Source organism: Rhincodon typus, chromosome 34 (genome assembly GCF_021869965.1).
Source record: "Rhincodon typus isolate 14 chromosome 34, sRhiTyp1.1, whole genome shotgun sequence".
In the NCBI taxonomy this organism is placed as follows: Eukaryota; Metazoa; Chordata; class Chondrichthyes; order Orectolobiformes; family Rhincodontidae; genus Rhincodon; species Rhincodon typus.
The window spans coordinates 18,788,504-18,811,116 of NC_063365.1; the positions used below are offsets into that span (position 1 = coordinate 18,788,504).

At 44.7% G+C, this 22,613-nt stretch overlaps 1 protein-coding gene across 5 annotated transcripts in view; it reads right to left on the reverse strand.

Moving 5' to 3' along the window:
• Nucleotides 1–19,295, reverse strand: part of zswim8 (zinc finger, SWIM-type containing 8) — a 175,229-nt gene extending 155,934 nt beyond the window's left edge. The window contains exons 1-2 of one of the 5 annotated variants that reach the window (XM_048616155.1): nucleotides 19,042–19,295; nucleotides 17,830–18,478 (exon numbers count right to left, since the gene is read on the reverse strand). In XM_048616155.1, coding sequence (XP_048472112.1) covers nucleotides 17,830–18,007 — 178 coding nt within the window. In that variant the 5' untranslated portion in view covers nucleotides 18,008–18,478; nucleotides 19,042–19,295. Of the gene's footprint in view, nucleotides 1–3,616; nucleotides 3,702–17,829; nucleotides 18,479–18,931 lie in introns of those variants that run through there. The other 4 variants (XM_048616158.1, XM_048616156.1, XM_048616159.1 and 1 more) reach the window with 4 other exon arrangements.
• Nucleotides 19,296–22,613: the final 3,318 nt, after the last annotated feature.

Below are 22,613 nucleotides of genomic sequence, written 5' to 3' on the forward strand. Positions count from 1 at the left end.
CTATATCCTGGTAAGTCCGTTTCTGCATACTCTCCAAAGCCTCCACTTCCTTTTGGTAGTGTGATGACCAGAACTGTACACACCTGCCCTTTGTAACTTTTCAGCCCTTGTTATCAGGATAAATCCAAACCCTGCCCTGAAAATATTCAAGGTTCAGGCTTCCACCACCGTTACAGGAAGAGAAAGATCTCAAAGACTCTCAATTCTCTGGGGGAAAAAACACTCTCTTTATCACTGCTTCAATAGATAATCCATTCTCTGTTGGAAACAGTTAGTCCTAGGTCTAAATTTTACCACAACAGGAGGAGTGGGTGGCATGATGGCTCAGTGGTTAGCACTGCTGCCTCACAGCGCCAGGGACCTGGGTTCGATTCCAGCCTCAGGCGACTGTCTGTGTGGAGTTTGCACGTTCTTCCCATGTCTATATGGGTTTCCTCCGGGTACTCCGGTTTCCTCCCACAGTCCAAAGACGTGCAGGTTAGGCAGTTCAGTCATGCTAAATTGCCCACAGGGTCCAGGGATGTGCAGGCTAGGTGGATTAGCCACGGGAAATGGGGGAAGAGGGGGGTGTGGTCTGTGTGGACCCGATGGCCGGCTTCCACCCTGTAAGGATTCTAGCATCCTTTCCATGTCTACCATGCCAAAATCCGTCCAGTTAAAACAACAAAGCACGCTCCAGAAAATATTTGTTTATTTCTGGATCTGATGCAATGCCGGAAAAAGTGACATCAAGAGTGTGGGTTTGTTACTGACTCATGAAGAGGGAGCAACAACAGGACACAAGAAGTGGGAGCAGAAAATGAATCAGGACTTTTCAGTGATTCATAATTGGTAACACGGTCTCCTCTTCCCAGTTTGATCCAGTTGCTGTGATGACCTTGGAGCTTCAAGGTAGGAGTCATCCTTTAGTTGCCTGTGCCTGTCCTACCATTGAGTGAGATCACGGAGGATTGAGATTGCACTCCAGGAGGGACAGAATGGGGCAATGGGACTAATTTAACAGCCATTACAATGTACAGTGAACCACGACAATGCAACCCAGGGGACGGAGCCCTGTTTGTTTATAGATACCACACTCACTTGTTCGTCTGAGGCTTAACAAAAGGAACTGTTCTCCAACCTGCCACCTCATTGGTGGGGCAGTTTCCAAATCAGAGACACCACGGTTAGCTGCTCTCAGCCGGGCGAGTGAGACACAGCAACCAAGAGAAACGGGCTCAAACTGTTACAACTAGTAGCCCCTGATGCTCCACCCCAATCATGAGAGTGGCCAAAGACTATTATTGCTTTGAGGTGAGGAACTTAACACATTTCCCAAAAACAGATTTTCTTTTCCTTCCACTGCGTAGCATGTTAAGTGCCAGGCAGCTCAAACAAGAATCAGAGCTTAATCACCTCCCTTTGACATTCAGTGGCATCACACTTGCACAGTCTCCCAACTCTCGACACTAAGGGTTGCCAATAGTTAGAAATACAAGCGGACTAGCCATGGCGGCCAGAGCAAGCCAGGGGTTTGGGTGTCCTGCAGGTTATCCTGCTTTTCCTTGGTGCTGTTCAGTCTAGAACAGGAACGTAGTGGCACCTACAAGAGAGAACATAGTGGCTCATTTCCCCACGGCCCTACAGTCAGTCAGCCCTTAACAGAGCCTTCAGATCTCCAACCTTTACCATTTACCACGCGACATGAACATTATAATAGTTCTAGAATCAGACTGAAAAAGTGACATTATTTGTCAAACCATTTCATCTTGCACTCATCAAGACAATTTGCAAGAATACCAATATCTATACTGCATGGCAAGATAGAGTTGATTGGTTGTCAAATGAACTTAAACAAAGCTTGGCAGTTAACTATCAATTGTCATTAACTGGTGCATATGTCATTATAATGCCACAACCAGAGTCCATTTGCCAACCAATCAGGAGCCTGCTCACATAAATATTGGTTTGCTGTTGCACTTGTATTCTTGTGAACAGTCGTAATGAGTGCAAGATGAAAGGCTTTGATAAAATGGGTCTCTTTCCAACAATGCTCCACCCCTCTACAAGCAAACAACTAAATGGTAGAATGGAAAACACAGGAGGCCACTCCACCCATCAAAACAAGCCAGCTCTTTGGTTGAGTTTTCCACTTCATTCCTCTCCCTGTACATTTCCCTTCCTTCCAGAATTTTTCCAATTCCCTTTTCAAAATTATTGTAAAATCTGCTCCTCCCACCTTTTCAGGTTGTTCACTCAAAATCACAAGAGGCTTTTCTTTTCCTTTTAAATTCATTCACAGGACACAAGCTTTGCTGGCACTTATTGCCCAACCCTGTTGGTCCAGAGGATAGTTACAAGTTAACCACATTGCTCTGGGTCTGGAGTCACATGTGGGCCAGACCACATAAGGATGGCAGTTTCCTTCTCTGAAGGGCATTAGTGAATCAGATGGATTTTACGGACAATTTACAATGATTATCATTAGATGTTTAATGTTTCTTTTAAATACAAATTCCACCATCTGCCATGGTAGGATCCAAACCTGGGTCCCCACGAGATTACCTGGGTCTCTGGATGAATAGAAAAGCGATAATACCATTAGGCCATCACCTACCCTAAACTTGGTAGTATTTAATAAGAAAAAAAAGTTTCTCAAGTCACCTTTGGCTCTTTTGTTGACTACCTTTAATGTGACAAACCACTTATTAAATTATGCACACATTCCTCAGATTGTGAAACCTGACCAGTGAAGATGCTTTTGCATTATTTTAAAAGTCTCTCACCTCTGACATTTTATTCAAATGCAACTTCGAAAGAGCTCATGCAGTTTCCTAATTTGATCTGACGAAGTAAAAATAATCTGAGGAGCTCAGAAATGTCCCAAAAGCTTAAAAACAAAATACCGCTGTGACTTGCGCCACAAACAAACTTTTACAAAGCTGATAGCAAGACAAAAGAAAAATGCTGGAAATGGTCAGGCGGAGAAGGAAGCACAGTTGACATTTCACATTCCAAAAAAAGTCAAAGACCTGAAACATTAACCATTTCTCTCTTGATAGATGCTGCCTGACCAGCTGCATATTCCCAGCAGTTTTTTTTCGGTCTTGGTATCAGCTTTGTGAATGTTTGTTTGTGGTCGACCAGAGATAAACAGAGTTAATATTTCAGGTCTGTGACTTTTGTTAAAATTGGAAACTTAAATTCTGCTTCCTCTCCACAGACATGGGGTTAAACAGCTCAAGTACGTTCTGTCTTTACTGAATTTATATAAAAGTCCCACTCGGCCATTTGGCTGTTCTCTCATTATAGAGTTTGACCTGAGGGTCACCACACCTCAGGGGAGGGGAGAGGTTGAGAAGGAGAGTCCTTCATGGTAACCTCAGCCAGTGTGGGGAATTGAACCCACACTGTTGGTGTCACTCTGCATTGCAAACCAGCTGTCCAGCCAACTGAGCTAAACTGACCCCCAATTACTTATACAGCACCAGCAGTACTCTGCTCTCTGACAAAATCAATAACCCATGGCCTGTTTGACGTAGGAATGAACAGGATGAGAACATACAAGCACACCTCCACCCCATAGAGCAAATTTAAAAAAGTTTTATGAAGTCTTTTGAAAGAAAATCACAATCACCTTCATGGGATCCCATTATATAAAGGTGGTATTTCCAACAACAGCTGTCAGTTTTGCAGTCAGACCTTGCTCCTGTTTAACCAAATAAGTGAAAACATTTAAAGTACTGACACATTATAAAGCACGTTAATAATCTTGAAGCTGCAAAGTAAATTATTCTACACTTCAAAAACAATACACCCATTGCATAATGAATTTCTTCTGCGTTATTATGGCTTTGGTAATTCTCTATCAAGGGCTGCTTGTTGCAACGTAGCCTACATTAAGCAACATTAAGCAAAATAAAGTCTTGCAATCTTCTCGTGGGATACAAAACAACTTCTGTGCTCCATCTACTACAATAACTGCATTCTCAGTGACACACCACAACATCAACAATGTGCATTGATATGGCACTTATAACTTGCTAGTAAAGCACCCAAGGCACGTCACATGGACTGTTACCAAACAAAACCTGGCACTGAACACCTAGTAAGACAGAAGGAGATGTCACCAAAATCTTGATCAAAGAGGGAGCTTTAATCTTCTGAAGCTTTTCCCCAGGGTAGGGGAATTTAAAACAAGGCATAGGTTTAAGGTGAGAGGGGAAATATATAACAGAGTCTAGAGGGGCAATTTTTCCCACACAGAGGGTGGTGAGCGTCTGGAATGGGCTGCCAGAGGAAGTGAAGATGATGAGTACAGTTTTGTCAATTAAGAAGCATTGAGACAGGTACATGGATGGGATAGGTATGGAGGGATATGGACTAAACGCAGGCAAATTTAATTATGAAAACTGGGTGGCATGGATAAGTTGGGCCAAAGGGCCTGTTTCCACGTTGTAGACCTCTATGACTCTATAAGAATAGTCATACTGGACTCAAAACATTAACTGTCTGTCCGTCTCCCTCTGTCCACAAATGCTGCCCGACCTACTGAGTTTCTCCAGCATTCTCTGTGTTTCCAGCACTTGAGGTCTATTATAATTTTTAGGAGTGTCTTAAAAGGAGGAGATGGTTAGGGAGGGAGCTGTAAACGTTTGGTGCTCAGCAGCGGGAGGTCATGGTGAAACAAAGGAAATGGGCACGAGGATGGCAGAGACATCGGGGGTTGGAGGTGGCTGCAGAGATCGGAGTGTCCTCATGGCTTTGAGATTCCATCCGGCCATAGAGAGATTCAAAAGTAAACTGACTGAATGATGGTGCGAGGTCAGAGGTCACATTTCTACACAGAGTACACTTGGCAATCTGAACATGTCCAACATCTCTGGGAAGGAGTTGGTGGGAGGGAAAATGACAGAAGATTCGAAGGGAAAATTGGCATTATTAATGCACTCCGGTTAACACGTCAGCAACATCCATGACTGGATTTTCCAAAGAAGGGAAACGGATGAGATTACATAAAGCGAGGTATGTTTGCAGAAGATGCTTTCACTTCAACCTCGCAGGATTCACTCAGTCTAGATTCTCCCTAATCTCAAATGCTTCAATGACATTTTTGAGACAGAGGAATAAAAGCTATATTTCTGAGACGGTCTGAGGCACTTTAATCCAGGAGTGGGTAATCTTAATTTGGACCAACTGGTGTCTGTTACCTAGCAGGCGTGTTATTTCTGTGAAACCAAAATCATCTCTCACTTTAAATGATCAGCAAAGCCACAAAAGGTTACAAGGTGATACCACAGAGACACAGCAACAGGCAGTCCAAGCAGGGGATAGGATGCTACATTGAATATTAGAGACTTCTAATCGTTTGGTCAGTAAAGCCCAGGACTGCATGGGTCAACCAACCCTCTGGGGTAAAGTTCTCCCACATTCTGCCACAGCACCTGATCTCAATGGTGGGAACGTAAGAGTCCATTCTGCCCAATCAACCAGGATTGAGGAGGTGACCTGTCAGCATAACACCATCTCAGTTCCATACACCTGCCCAACACAACTGGAGAAACACCATGATGACGCTAAAGAGTGCAAAAAATGGTGTACTGAAACTAAAGAAAAAGCATCAGAAAGGCAAAAGGAAGTTTGCCACTGGTGGTTATTCAGTCATTGGTGCTGGGAAACAGCTGTGAGATCACAGGAAAAGATTGGAATCACATCTCCCTGCGAGGGAAAGAAAAAACACAAAGAACACTTAATAGGGACTGTTTGCCAAGATAGAAATTTGTGTCTTTGTTCCTTGATAAGACAAGGCTTCGACAAAGACAAAGCCGGTAACAATGCCCACTCCTAGACAGTCTATTGTGGAGGGCAGTTCAAAGTCACCCACTCTGCTATGGGCAAAGCCCAGGACTGGGAGGGGTTGGGAATCACGGCCCAATAGCCAGGACCCCTGGACTGCACGGGGGCGAGGGGGAGGTTTCTTTTGGGTCTGGGGCGGGGCTAGGTCCTTGGGGCCTGGACCAGGAGCCGGATCAGCGACTGGTGACTTCTGCCCTTGTCCTCAGCAAAGGGTCTGGAGTCACATACAGGCCAGACAAGGTAAGGACAGCAGATTTCCTTCATATGGGCGACCCAGCTGGGTTTACAACCGACAATCAACAGTGGTTTCACAGTCATGGAGACTAACTTTTTATTTCTAATTTATCAGCTGGACATAAACTCCAACAACTGCTACACTGAGGTCTGAGCTGTTGTCCCTTTACCCTGGGTCTCCGGATTCCAAATGCAGTGGCAGAACCATCTCACTACAAAGGGAGATGTGGGAAAACCCCGTGCTAGACAGCATTGGGAATCCTCCATTAAAATCACCTGCTACTTCCAAAACAAGATACACTCACCACCTCACAGTCTCAAATCCGGTCTCCCAAATTGATTATTTTTCCAAGTCACTTTCTCCCCCTTGGAAAGGGGAGCACTTGCATGCGGCGTGCGCATGCGTGTGTGCGTGCGTTGTGGGCGGTGTGCACACGTGCCTCGGTGGTTTGCACGGATGGTACACACGCATGTGTGCATGTGTACGTGGGAGACTGTGCATGTGTGTATGTGCAGGCGTGCACTTCAGTGAAATTGTGTGCGCGCTCACGTGTGCATGAGAGAGAAACACCAGTGCTTCATGAGGTTTTCAACAGAAGTATATGGCTGAGAGAGCGCTCCACGGTTAAGAGGGTAGCATCCAGCATTGGCCTACATCTCCTGGCTGGAAGCAAGTCATCCCCAGTCCTCCCCGAGGAAGGCGTTTGTGGGAGATTGCTATGTGCAAATTGGCTGCCATATTTTCCACATTACAACAGGGCGCACTCCTCCCAATTTACTTTGTTGATTGTAAAGGACCTCAAAACATCTCGACAGACACTAAAAGGGCAGGTCAATCAGCCACCATGAGCAGCACGATGGCTCAGTGGTTAGCGCTGATACCTCACAGCACCAGGGACCTGGGTTCAATTCCACCCTCGGGCGACTCTGTGTGGAGCTTGCACATTCTCCCCGTGTCTGCATGGGTTTTCTCCGGGTGCTCCAGTTTCTTTCCACAGCCCAAAGATGTGCAGGTTAGGTGGGGTGGCCATGGGAAATTGCCCATAGCGTGCAGGCTAGGTACGTTATCCATGGGAAATGCAGGATTATAGGGATAGGGTAGGGGGGGTGGGTCGGGGTGAGATGGTGTTTGCAGGGTCAATGCTGACTCAATGGGCCGAACGGCCTGCTTCCACACTGTAGGGATTCTATAATTCCATGAAGGTTCCACCTTCTCAACCTCTCCTCTTTGAGATGGTGACCCTCGGGTTAAACCAGCCATCACTCCTCGCTCTAATGAGAGAGTAGCTCTATGATCTGGTAGGGCTACGGCAACTTTATCTTTGCTTTCTCTGTAATCTCTCTACAAACAGCTAGCCACTCCATAAGAAGCACATCTCATCTATTGGACCGTCAAAGAGAGAAGGAACTGCAGATGCTATAAATCAGAGAAAAAGAAATCACTGGAAAAGCTCAGCAGGTCTGGCAGCATCTGCGGAGAGAAATCAGGGTTAACGTTTCGGGTCCGGTAACCGTTCCTCAGAACCATTCTGCTGAGATTTTCCAGCCATTTATGTTTTTGATTCATCAATTGGACTCCAATTCCAAAATGGAGAGAAGACAGAGTTAATTGTGAGGGTAAAGCAGGACAAAAGAACTCCCAAACCTATCACGTGTGGGATGTGGGCCTCATTGGCTGGATCAGCATTTATTACCCATCCCTAGGTGCCCCCTTCAGAAGGTGGGGGTGAGCTGCCTACTTGACCCGCTGCAGCCCACCAGCTGTGGGTTGAGCCACAATGCCATTAGGGAGGGAATTCCAGGATTTTGACCCAGCGACAGTGAAGGAACGGCAACATATTTCCAAGTCAAGATGGTGAGTGACTTGGAGGGGAACTTGCAAGTGGTGGTGTTCCCATGTATCTGCTGCCCTTGTCCTTCCAGATGAAAGTGGTCATGGGTTTGGAAGGTGCTTTGTGAGGATCTTTGGTGAATTTCTGCCGTGATTCTTATAGATAGTATACACTGCCGCTACTGAGCATCACTGGGTTTATGTGGGGAGTCCAGTTGAGTTTCTGGTCAACGATAACCCCCAGGATGTCGATAGTGGGGGATTCAGTGATGGTTGGACAATAATTCTGTTCAAAAAAAATGTGATTTTCTTTGTGTGCAGTGACAGGGTATGAGTAATGAAGAATATTACATCAAGATGGAGACATCACATCCCACACAAGCAGTGTTGCAAACTACAGCACAGCCTGACCCAAGAAAAAAGGTCCTGTTGTAACCAAACCCATTTCACATTTCTTTCGAAAAAAAACAGAGTAAAATCTACTTGTGAGAAAAGTGCAATGTTTCTCAAGCAGGCTGCATGCTACACTGAGCAATCAATTTGCATGTTTGAGACAGAAATTCAGTAAATGATCTAGATGCAGTAGTGGAGTGACTCGGGGAGGGAGCGGGGGGCAACTGTTTAATGAAACTTTCAGCAGTGTTTGCAAGCATGTGAACAGTTGACTTTCGACTTTCTGCCAGAAATGTATGTGCAGTTAGCCAGGGTGCAATCAGATGGACCCTTGATAAGCTGTTTCCCAGTCTTCAGCGAGCAGCCTTTTGCAAGATCACTTTAAACATACAATTCCACACACCACCTCCCCCCACTCCCACACAGCCAAACAGGGTCACATTTACATAGCAGCTGATCATGTTGTCCAGAACTGTCACGTGCATACCCAAAATTCTTGGAAGTGAGCTGGCCTACGATGGCAAGCAACAGCCATTTTCTGCACAGCAAGATCCCACAAACAGCAGTTTACAATCAAGTGACAGCAGGACAATTTAATGTTGGAAAGCCTGTAAAGTTTGTCAGCTGTTTTCATTACATGAACAGAGAGAGAGGGAGACAGCGACAGAGACAGAGACAGAAAGAGACAGAGAGAGAGAAAGAGAAAAAAAAGAGTGAAAGAGAGAGAGAAAAGGAGAGTAGGAAACAGAATGCAAGAAGCGATAAAGCAAGAAAGAGTGAGAAAGAAGCAAGGGAAAGAGAAAGAGAAGGGGCCAGGCCAAGAGGGAGACACAGGGGTACAGAGACACACACTTCAGTGAGGTACAGAAGGTTCAAGGTATTCTTTTGAAAATGAGAAGTAACTGCCAGTTGAGTGATCTTTGATAAGTTTCTGTCCTGGCAGCACACTGTGCCACGACGTTAAACCAACGACGGGTAAAAGTATGAGTTTCCACTCCCAGATCATTGCATGGGGAAACTCCCAAACACAAGGTTCTGCTGAAGAGAGGCTACAGACCAAAATAAAACCCCAAATCTTCCAATCTGCAAGCAATCCACTGTGTGCTTCCCCTAGCAGCCGGTCACGAGGCAGTGCCAGTGGGAGGTAGACACAGATACAAGAACAATACCAGGGGCGTGTCACCCACCATCCCCACCTGGCCATTCCTGCATCCTCACCGTTATCAAACAAGATCCCCACAAGAGCTGCACTGGGTCAGAATCTAAACCACCACGTTCTCAGGGCAATAACTGCTGACCTTGCCCATATCACCCACATCCTGTAAACTAAAGAAATGTCTTCTAACAGCAGCAGAATGCTCAAAAAAAAAGACATGGACATCAAATAAAGGTTTCAAATTCAGAGGATTTCCTCACTCTTCCCCCACCGCCCTCCCCCTCCAACTCAGCCATCACTTGTTGCTTCATGTTCACAAATCATCAGAAGAATCTCGCTCCGTAATTTCACAAACTGGAACAGAAACCGTGGGTAACTCAACTGGAGATGACATGCCAATAAAACGTTTCAACAGCTCGTCTGAAAAGCTGCACCTTAGCAATTGATAAATCATGCATGTGTTTATTTGTTTAATATTAGAAACAGGGGGAGCCCATGGTGGTAGCGGTCATGTCACTGGACGAGGAACTTCAGGTTAACATTCCTGAGACATGGATTCACATCCCACCGTGTCAGATGGGGAAATTTGAAACATAGAAACTAGATGCAGGAGTAGGCCATTCGGCCCTTCGAGCCTGCACCACAGTTCAATACGATCACGGCTGACCATGCAATCTCAGTTCCCACTCCCGCTTTCTCTCCATACCCCTTGATCCCTTTAGCTGCAAGGACTACTTCCAGCTCCCTCTTGGATATATCAAACAAAGTGACCCCAACAGCTTCCAGTGGGAGAGAATTCCGCAGGTTCACAACTCTCCGAGTGAAGAAATTCTTCTTCATCTCAGTCCTGAATGGCTTACCTCTTATTCTTAGGCTGTGACCCCTAGTTCTGGACTTCCTCAACGTCGGGAACATTCTTCCCGCATCTAGCTTGTCCAGTCCCGTCAGGATTTTTGAATTCCATAAATATTCTGGATGACCATGCCAATCGCTTAAGCACTAATGCTCCTTAGGGAGGGAAATCTGCCATCTTTACCTGGTCTGACCTACATGTGACTCCAGACCAACAGCAATGTGGTTGACTCTTGGCTGAAACAGTTCTCAGTTCAAGGCCAATTAAGGATGGGTAAATCCTGGCCTTGCCATAAAAGACAAACTTTTTTAAAAATTGGATTTGACATTAATGCTACTTGTCTCTCAGATGGGAAGTAGAAAGGACAGCATTTTTGACTCATTGCCTGCAGTCAGGGCACTGAGTAGGTAACCTTTGAGACACCTCAATAAATTTGAGCTGGTGCCAATCCCTCTTACAACAAAAGGAATGCAGCGAGTCACAGTCAGGAGACTGGGTGTGATCACACCACGAGCTGTTGTTGGCTGATGACAATACATAAAACCTGAAGCAACTAACCCAGCTACTGTCTCCTTTCTGGGAGCTCTCCCTTCTTCCCTGTGCATTCCATTGGTCAATCATGGTTTGCTGGGCTCACGGATGCCCAATGGGTTGCCTGTTGTACCAGTGTTTGGCAGCCACCAGCTAAAAGTTGGTACCACGATCACAAAGCAGGTCCATGAGCTGCTTTACTGAAAGAACCTTCCGAAACCAGCCTGAAACTTGCCGCCTCTCGACCTGATATCTGCCCTTCCAAGAGAGACCAGAGGGCATCGACCAAATGCCCAATGCCAACGCCTCACCTTCCCTGACTCGGGAACAATGAAACAACCCATATTTATATAGAGAGTATCTACATGGCACGGTGGCTCAGCGGTTAGCACTGCTGCCTCACAGCGCCAGGGACCCGGGTTCGATTCCACCCTTGGGCGACTGTCTGTGTGGAGTTTGCACGTTCTCCCCATGTCTGCGTGGGTTTCCTCCAGGTGCTCCGGTTTCCTCCCACAGTCCAAAGATGTGCAGGTAAGGGTGGGTTGGCCACGCTAAATTGCCCATAGTGTCCAGGGATGTGCTGGCTGGCTGGGTGGGTGGGTTAGCCATGGGAAATGCAGGGTTATAGGGACTGAGGTGGGTGGAAGGATTGGAATGCTCTTTGGAGGGGACAGCAGGGACTCAATGGGTTGCCTCCACACTGTAGGGATTTGATTCTAACCAATGAAGCAATACAAGTGTGAACAAGGTAAAGTAGCCGACCATAGGGCTGCTCTCCCATTACAGAGAGAGATGACTAGTGGTTTAATCAGAGGGTCAGGTGAGGGGAAAGATTGAGAAGGACAGTCCTTCGTGATAACCTCAACCAGTGAGGAGAACTGAACCCACGCTGTTGGTGTGCATCACAAACCCATTGTTTAGCCAATTCACCAATTCTTTTGAATTGGACTCACTGTTGCAACGTAGGACAGTTCAAACTGGCGTCTGGAGAAACTCTTTGGGGGCAAGAGAAAGCGTGAAAATATCAAGCGAAACACAAACAAACAAGCAGCCAGAGATGGATCTGGTACAAGTTGTGAGACAGATAAAGGACTTACCCATCTCTCCGAGGAAGTAGATACAGAGAAGCACTGGGAGCTACAAGAACGTCACCAGTTAAATTTCACCTTTAATAAGGTGGGTGGCCAGTGCCTGGTCTGTTCAGCCTTGTTGTAAAGGGGTAAATTCCTTTCAAAAAAATCACTTAAATACCTAAACTCAAAGAAATAACACACGTTTTGCCCAGCTCGAGTATTATATGGGATTGCAAGTTGCATGAGGCTAGGTAATGAATCCAATCCAAAGTGTGATCCTTTAACTACACAAACATTTTAAGCATCACTTATGAAGGAAACGTCACAGCTAAATTTGTGCACAGCAAGCTGCCATGGACAGCAAGCAACAACAATCAGCTAAATCAGTTTCAGCGTCATTGGTTGAGGGATAAACAATTTGCCCCAGACACACAAGAGGAGGGAGTGGAAAAGCCCCACACATTTTCACATCAATGTCACAGAATCTTTCTGGTCCAGCAGAGAGGATATAGAATTGTAAGTTGGCAAGGCCCAATAGGGCACCGTGGCAGAACTCGCCCCCCCGCCCCCCACCTACCCAGAGAGATCAGATCACATCACGTCTCCGCTAGATAACACCTGAAACAGTCCTGGGTAACCGTGACTCACTTCTTCACAGTGTAAACCGCTGAGTCATCAGGGAAACTGCTGTTACGATAAAGTTAACCTCAGTGTACAGGAAACCGAGTCTAGGAGAAGTTCTCCCAGAAAAGATCACCATCCTAAAGTCCCCAAAACTTAACCAAACATCGGAAGGTGTAAACAATCTTTGTCGTGGACATAATTCTGGAGTTGCGTCAACTTCCACACAGTCAGTCCTGGCACAACTGCAGAGGTTTGTAAGACTAGGAGAAGTTGGAGCACAGGTACATGATTCAACCCTTTGGGTCTGTTCTGCTATAAGAACACAGCTGATATATGTGTGGCCTTAACTCACTTTGTTTATTGTTGCCCATAATCACTTACTCCCTCATGGATCAAAAAACTGTCTAACTAAGCCTTAAGTATATTACTCTATGGGGAAGAGTATCCCAAAACCTAAAGACAAAAAGTTCCTCCTCATCTCCATCTCAAGTTGGTGATCCTTATTTTTGAACTGCCCCATCATCCAGTTCCAGATTCCCCCAAAAAGGAAACATAAAACATCCATGTAACATTCTGAGGGACCTGACAATCTATTTCAACAAGATTACCGCTCCGTCTTCTCAACTCCAACAACATGTAGCCTTTCCTTTACAAGGCAACCCATTCCATTCCAGCAAGCAGTCATTTGAGGCCCCTCTGAACTGCTTCCTATGCAAGTATATCCTTGCTTAAGTAAAGGGACCAATCTTCACACAGTACTCCAGACACTGTCACTTCAAGAACCTATACAGGAGCTGTAACAACACGTATTTACATTTTTACGCCATCCCTTTATCCCAATAAAAGGCAACATTCCTATTTGCCTTCCAAATTACTTGCTGTAGCTGAACACACTAACATTTTGGGATTCATGCACCGTGACACCCAGAATGCTCTGGCCCTCAGAGTTCTGCATTTAACTCTGCCCATCCATTCTCACTCACATCATACTCCATCTGCCAAACCTCCCTCACTCATTCACCTGACTTTTTGTAACCTCCTCGCAATTTGTTTGCAGCACAGTAGGTACCAACTCGGTGCAGTGTGCCTTTAGGATCTCATTGCAATGCACAGCTAATCCCACTGCCCTGATCCCTTCCTGAACCTGCACCTTCCTCTGTTTCAAGCATTTATCTGGTTTCCCCCTCAGAGCGATACTCCATCGCTCTCTTGCTCCCTGTTGTGGCAAAAGTCTCCAGGCTACAACAGAATTTCCACATTTCTAAAAATATTTGACATGCATTTCCCAAACAGAACAGATCGTGTAATACATTTGATCTGTGCTGATGTATTTGAAATGTGCGTACTTTAAAAAAGGTAATTACGTACAAACATACCAATTAAGAGAAGTTGGCCATTCAGCCCTTCAAATCTGCTCAGCTGTTCAATAAAAGAAAGTGAAGGGGGGTCACTGGACACAAAACTATTAACTCTGATTTCTCTCCACAGATGCTGCCAGACCTGCTGAGTCTTTCCAGCAATTTCTGTCATTGATGCAGCCATTCAATAAGATTGATCTGTTTTTGTTCTGAATGTCACATTCCCATCGAACCGCACCTAATGTGACCCCACATTACTCGTCGTCACTGACTCCAGATGGTAATGCACCCAGACAGATAGAAATAACATAGGCACCTCAGACCTGAAAGCATGGAGGAGAACTCACTTCTCCTTCAGAGCTCCACTGTTAAACCTAACAGCAATGAGTCAGATTTACTCCCATCTTCACTGTGCAAACCCACTCTGAACCTGGAGCAAGCCCCAGTATATAAAGTATGGCCTTAAGTTAAACAGAGTCGCCCACACTATTTATGGATATTTTTTCAACCAGTTCAGAGATGCTATGATACACCTGTGGAGCAGATGGGACTTGAACCTAGGCCTCTTGTCTCAGAGGTACAATACCACAAGGACTCACCCCAGTGCATTTATACAATATCAAAACTGCTAAAGTCTGGGTGAAATACAGATAATTACATTCTAATCACTAAGATGTGAGAGAATTTAAAGCAGTGATGAATTAAAGTATCACAGTCAAAAGTTTCAATTACTTTTCTTTCAATAGTAACTTGTTGTTGATACATCAGATTGACCCAGTAGCAACTCTGAGCCCTTCAATGTTTGCTATAATTACAGGAAATAGTCCTCGTCTTTGTAAGTATCAGCCATTCCTTTCTCAGTCACCCTCCACTGCATGACTTGAGATTAAATCTTTACAGACACAAATTCTATGACCTCAAGTGAACTACATGCCTCTGACATAACGTAATTTTCAATTTAAACAAAACTACTTGGAAATAGTTTCAATCAGAAACACAGAACCATTTATGCAAAATTAAAAGGACATGCTTCCATCAGTTTGAAATACAACAATCTCTGTAGCCTCAATTTATTAAATATGTTTTATAAAAGCAGTAAAATTATTAAAATGTATTTCTTCAGTGCTATATATCATTGTATTGGTACAGTTTGCAAACAAAATTTCAGCCAAAACAACTTGCATTTCTATGAGACCTAAAGCTCCTTCAATAAAGTGCATTGAGAAATGCAACTTTTTAGAAGGAATCAGTCACCTGCATCAAAAATTGTTTATACCTGTATCAGATACTACTTAATGATAGATTTAGCGTTTTGGAGAGAGAGAGAGTGCGAGAGCGAGAGCGAGACAGCATCAAAGAATGGAAGAGAGAAAAAAAAGAGAAAAGGCAGAGACTCAAACACAAACAACAAAAACAAAAATTGCTTGAAAAGCTCGGCAGCTCTAGCAGTATCTGTAGAAAGGAATCAGAGTTAACGTTTCGGGTCCAGTGGCCCTTTCTCAGAACTGAGGAAGGGTCACTGGACCCAAAATGTTAACTTTGATTTCCCTCCACCGATGCTGCAAGAACTGCTGAGCTTTTCCAGCAACTCCTGTTCTTGTTCCTGATTTACAACATCCACAGTTCTTTCTGTTTTTATAATCAGTAATTGTGCCAAGAAGGCACAACAATGCCTCTTCTTACTCAGGCGGCTCAGGAAATTTGGCAGATCCATAAGGTCCCTCACCAACTTCTACAGATGCACCATTGAAAGCATACTGTCCGGGTGCATAACAGCCTGGTATGGCAACTGCTCTGCCCAGGACCCTGAGAAACTACAGAAGGTGGTGTACACAGCCCAGACCATCACGGAAGCCAACCTTCCATCCACGGACTCTATTTACACGGCTCGCTGCTGTGGAAAGGCGGCCAACATCAAAGACCCATCGCATCCCGGCAATGATCCCCTACAACCTCTTCCGTCAGGCAGAAGATACAGAAACCTGAACACATACACAAGTAGGTTCAGGAACAGCTTCTTACTGGCCATTATCAGACTGATGAATGGATTCTCTAGCCTCAAATAACACTGATCTTGCTAACGTTGATGTTGCCTAGTGAACACCCTGTGCAATGTAACCTGTACACCTCTGTCTAAGTTTTTTTTGATCTGCATGTCTTGTGCTTACCACGATCTGCCGGTACTCTCGTAAACAAAGCTTTTCACTGTATTTTGGTACACATGACAACAAATAAATCAATCACAGGTTGTAATATTATGTTGCTATGATGCTCTGTCTCTAAATGCATTCAACAGCTACAGGACAGAAAAAAAAACTATTCTCAACACCCAACTTGCATACATCAAGGAGTCAAGAACTTGCCTCCCAAAGATGCTTCCTAAGCATTCACTTGAACATGAAAAGACTCAAATTACGCAGGAACCAAATAATTAATAAATCCCAACTTCCAGCAACAGGCTAGCCAAGATATTTCTGAGAAACAAAATCTGCCAGAAATAACTTTGTGCACAGGTACAGTCAACCTAAACACTCTTTTTAAGACATCTCAAATCTGGTTGCTGTCCAAACAACAGTCCCTGCGCAAATTATTGTGTAAAACAGTCACGACTCCAACCATCCACTGGAAGAATTGAACCCAGCCTCTTGTTTCCATATTCCCTCCTGCATCCACTTCCCCCCCACCATCCCCAAACATCATCCTCCTACATCAAAATCATTCCTAGCCGGGGGGGGCTGTCCAGTAAGTCAAGGCACAATTTGGCTTCGGTTATAAAGATACCAGGTGTCGCCCCTCACATTTATATACCACCTTTAATGCAGTAAAACCACCCCAAAGCATTTCACAGGTACATTGACAAAACGTCGCACAAAGCCACAGGTGCTGGACGAAGAGCTAGACTTTAGTGGAGTGTTTTTAAAAAGGAAGACCAAGGGAGATTTAAGGAGGCATGATAAGTGATAAAAATCAGGGCTATGCAGGAAACCAGAATGGAATCAGGTTACAGAGACACAGCGGGACAAGATCCTACAGGGTCTTGAACATCAGGGTGAGAACTTTAGCAGAGGCAATGCCAGATCTGTCAGCAGGGTAAATGGGAGATTCATGTGAAGGGGCAGGAGAGGAGGTGGTGGTGGGAAGATGGTAATTGGGCTGGTTAGGAGAGCACTTAAGGAGGCTATAAATGAATGGTAACAAAGCACAATGCAAGTTCGTATGTGGATGGCATCTACTCCCCACAGCAAAAAAAATACTTACCACTGACAACTTATCCAATTCACATATATACATAGCTTTCAACAGCAAATCTGAAGAACCATTAGGAGTCTACAAATGAATTTGCCCCTAGGTGTAATCCTGCATGGCACCAAAAATGGCAGTTATCCAGAAAATGTTACAATAATGTTCTGTGGAGAAATCCATACATGCATGATAATGTATGGATGGCAGGAACACATGGAATCATTGAACTGTTACAGCATGGGCCTCATAAAATAACACACAAGTCAAAATGGTCTCCCTAACTTCAAAACGCCCCGAACGTTCACTTTTCCACAACAAAAATTGGCCAGTCACACTGTTATTATTACAATCCAGTATTGTGCACTGGCCTTTTTTTTGCTGAAATGGGAGATGCACCATTTACAAAGGCAAGCTTTAAACAAGTTTAGACCCTCCCTATTCTGTTCTGGATCAAGTTCAGAAGGTTAGCTCCACATTAAGGATAGCTATCAGGACGTTCTTTTGTGTAAAACTTTGTGCAGACAGTAGGACTGCATTGTAAGACAGTTGGCGGCAGAGGGATGTTTACACTGGAATACTGCATCTGTTTCGAGTCTTGCTAACAAAAAAATTACATTAAGTTAAAGAAAGTGAAATAACATAAGGCAAATGAGAATCGCCAAGGACACTTGATTGTAAAAAACACAACACTGGCTCACCTTTGATCTTAACAGTTGGTGAATTGGGGCCAGCAGACTGCTTCCTCCATCCTCGCCAGTTCTGACACAAGCTCTCTGCCTCGGATATGAAGGAACAGAGAGAATCTTCCTCAAACCGGTCGCTGTCTTCAAAGGAAAATCTCTCGCCATCCTCCCACTCTGCAAACATTAGTTCCATCACATTGACAGCAGCAGGAATGATCCAAAGAAAGCAGTCAAGGTGTGTAAAGGAATCCAAGCTTGCAGGCACTTGGGAACAATAGACTTGTACACAATTCCTTGGGTTCAGGGGCCTTCTAATTGACTCAACTTCCTCACATTTAAGTCGATTTCCGAAACAGCCCTCGTGTCCCCTTTTAGTGGGAACGGCCTTTTGTCATTCATTCGGGTCTCCAACCCCCTGGATAAATGAGTCCAACAAATCCTGCATTCCCAATTTTCCACCGAAATAAACAAAACCTCCAAAAGAGAAAAGAAATCCTTCAGGAGACAGATCCTTTTTTTTTTGGGGATGTTCTGGCTATCGACAGCGATCACTTGGTGTCCCTTTTGTTCCCTTCACATGCACACTCTCTCGGCTCAGGTGGTAAGTGGGGGTGCAAAGAAGAGAGAGAGACACAAAAGTCAGCTCCAGTCAATCCTCAGATACCTGAAACAACAAAAGAACAGATTAAAAAAAAAAATACTCATTCATTTTCTCTCCCTCCTCCCCAGTGCCTGGGGGAAACAAGGCTTAAAGTGTGGGCATACACAGAGCGTGTAATGTTGCTGTTGCCTCTCTCCTTCTGGGCAAAATTGTCCTTGATCAGTGAATGTGGTTTGGAAGAGAGAGAGAGAGAGAGAGAGAGAGAGAGAGGGAAGGGGATACCCCCTCCCCTTCCCACGAAATGGCAACAATAAAGCGCTAGCAACAAATGTGTCAATTTCAGCTGGAAATAGAACGGGGAACCCCCATCCTGTAGCAAACTTCAACCCAACCAGATCACTCACCACCCCCCCCCCCCCCCCTTTCCCCTACGAGAGGGAACAAGGGCACAGATACAAAAAGAAAGTTGACACACGGAAATAATTACGAAGCGAAATTTTAAAACAAAAAGACGACCATGATGACAAGAATGACCAAAAGGCGACCAACTAGGAGCTTTCTCACAGTTTCCTTTATTGTTTGAGAGCCCCCACCGTGAGTGTCCTCTCTAAACATGGATACTTCACCTGGGTCAGTCATCAGCTGTTGGCTACTTCCGTTTCCATCACATGATTTCTCTCTCTTTTTGCACAGGCTGAGAATTGAATTGCACTGAAATTGATCAGCCCTTCTCTCTGTGTGTCCTGTCACTCCTTTGTTGCAAAAGCCGGGGAGTAGCGCAGCGATAATGCAAGGCAGCCGCGCACAAAAACCACCCCCACCTCCCTTAGTTCCTGATCTTCCTTTCTCTTTGCTAAGATATGTGTGTCTGTGTGTGTGTATAAACGACCTCTAACCCGGGTACTTCCTATACGTAAAAGGAAATGAGAGCCTGACGTGTAGCTACTTTTGATAGCATGTTTTTTTTTCTCCCCCCCCCCCAAGTAATGCAGGCTGCAAAAGTGGGAGGGAGCACGGGGAAAATAAAGGACTCCTTAGTCACGTTTCCTTTCTTGCTGAAGCCTGCTTTCTCCCCTTCCCAAAAAAAAATTTCTGGGAGAATTCAATGCCTTTCTCCCACCCACTTCCCCAATTTGGAAGTCTGTCATGAACTGAGTAATTCTTGGTTCGATCTGCGCGCTGATCAGTTCCTACAGTTTCCAGACTTGGTACCATCAGATCTCCATTCATTTCTTTTTCCAGAAGATTTGTTTAAGCTGTCCTCACCCCAAGCTGGCTGCACGCTCCTGATCATGTGGGCTTAACCCCACATCTTTTTTTTTTGAAAGGAAATTGTGGATAGGAAAATGCTCCTATCTACAAAAACAGAAATTGCTGGAAAAGCTGAACCAGATCTGGCAGCATATGTGGAGAGAAATCAGAGTTAACGTTTCAGGGAAAGGTCACTCGACCCGAAATGTTAACTCTTGATTTCTCTCCACTGATGCTGCCAGACCTGCTGAGCTTTTCCAGCAACTTCTGATTTTGCTTCTGATTTACAGCATCCACAGTTCTTTCGGTTTTTATAAAGTGCTCGAGATGCAGCATGGAGTTTTGAAAGACAGTCTTCAGCTAGATTGCCAGCATCTGAAGGGAGTTAAGGTTTCGAATCCCATTATGAGTGATCTCAGATTTTAGGGGGACCAGCAATGCAATTAAAAAAAAAACACTTTAACCTTGTCTGTTTTGGGAGAACTGGTAGTCTTGCTGGCTATAATTTCAGGACTGGGAGGAAGTTAAAACAATACAATAAAACTGAGGAACAAGACATTCTGGTCTGACTAGAATGAAAAACAGAAATTGCTGCAAAAGCTCAGCAGGTCTGGCAGCATCAGTGGAGAGAAGTCAGTTAACATTTCGGGTCCAATGACACTTCCATCACGGTCTGGTCTGACCAGACTGTTTAACCAACCTGTTTAGGCACCTTTTGAGGGCAGGTGAGATTTGAACACAGGCCTACAAGCCCTGAGGTAGGGGCAATACTACTGCATCACTAATAAGGGTGAAGCAATGGCCTAGTGATATTATTGCAGGACTGTTAATCCAGAGACACAGCTAGTGCTCTGGGGACCTGGCTTCAAATCCCATTGGAGAAGATGGTGGAATTTGAATTCAATTAAGAGTCAAATAACATTGCTGATTGTCAGGAAAACTCCAACTGGTCCACTAATGTCTTTTAGGGAAGGAAATCTGCCATCCTTACCTGGCTTGGTCTACATGTGAATCTGGACACACAGCAATGTTGTTGACTCTTAACTACCCTCTGGGCAATAAATGCTGGCCCAACCAGTGAAGCCCTCATTCTATGAATAATTTTTTTTTAAAAACTTTCACAATTTGTATTGTATACTTCCAATTAGAGGTGCAGCATAACCAGTACATTTCCAAGTATTACTCCTTAACTGGTTTCCCTTCTAGAAAACATCATGTATGTTGTAGCGTTGCTACAGGTTGTGAGAGCAGGAGGGTCACATTTAAATGGGGTTGAACCTATCAGTGAGCTAGTGGGGAGTATTGGGGTGTGGTGGAGTGAGTCCTGGGGTTCTGGTTGACTGGAAGCTACAGGGAGTGGGAATTGGCCCAGAGAAGTGGTGCTCGGATTTGGGAAGGGGTTGGAGGATCTGTTTTCCAGCTATTCTAGGTCCACCCTCACCTGTTACCCGTGGAGCTGGGGAAAGCCCCACTAACTGACCGTGAGGCTACACAAGTGGTAAGTAATCACTGTGTGACAGTCGCTGGGCTACACCTCCAGGTGATGTTAGATCCTGGGGACCTGACTGAAGAAAGTTCTCGCAATATTCAGCTTGATACTACACCACCATATTTCTCCTCTGTACCTGGTGTGAGCAATTCATAAATATTCATCACTCTGCAGGGCAGCGTGGGGCTGAGCCCTCCTCTGTTGAAATGCCTGCATCACTAATAAGGGAGAATATCACAGCTTTACTGAGGAACGATACTTTGGAAGAGTCACCCAGCAAAACCGTAGGGCTAGAGCTCAGGAATAGGAAGGGTACAATCGTTTTGATGGGATTGTACCACAGGCCTCCCAACAACAGCACACAAAAACAATGATAGAGGAACAGACAGATTATGGAAAAATGTAAAAACAACAGGGTTGTTGTGGGTGATTTTAATTTCCCCTATATTGACGAGGACTCCCTTAGTGGCTTAGATGGGGGTGGGGAGGTGGGGTGGAAGGGAGGAAATTTGTTAGCCGTGTGCAGGATAATGTTTTGAAGCAATATGTAAGTAGTCCAACTAGGGAAGAGGCTATACGAGACCTGGTGTTGAAAATGAGTCTGGCCAGGTGAGCGAAGTTTCAGTGAGAGAGCATGTCGGGAACCGTGACCATAATTCTGTAAGTTTTAAGTTACTTATCGATAAGGATAAGAGTAGTCCTCGCATGGAAGTACTAAACTGGGGAAAGGTTATTAACCATGTTAAGCAGAAGCTGGAGAATGTAGATTGGGGAGCTGATGTTTCAGGGTAAATGCACATCTGCATTTGGAAATCTTTTGATTAGAGTTCAGGACCAGCAAGTCCCTGTGAAAATGAAGGATAAGGATTCCAAGACCTGGAAACCTTGGATGACAAGTGAAATTGAGAACTCAGTTAAAAAGAAAAAGAAGAATTATGTAAGGTTTAGGAAAACAAAAACAAACGAAGCCCTCAAAGAATACAAATAGTGGGAATGAACTGAAACAAGGAATTAGGATGGCTGAAATGTCTTTGGCAATCAGGATTAAGGAAAATCCCAAGGTGTTTTTTATACAATTAAGGAGCAAGACGGTAGCTAGAAAACGGTAAATTCACTCAAAGACAAAGGAGGTAATTTATACATGGAGCTTGGGGAAGTGGGTGAGATCTTTAACGAATACTTTACATTGGTATTCACAAAGGAAAAGGACATGCTGGATGGTGAGTCTCCGGGAGGCTATACTGATATTCTAGGGCATATCGGTATAAAAAAGGAAGAGGTGCTGGATGTTTTGAAAGATATTAAAGTAGACAAGTCCCCAGGACCTGATGAGATCTACCCCAGATTACTGAGAAACGCAGGTCTGGAAATTGCTGGGGCCTTGAACAAAATCTTTGTACCCTCTTTAGTCACAGGAGAAGTCGCAGAGGACTGGAGAATAGCCAACAATTTTCCTTT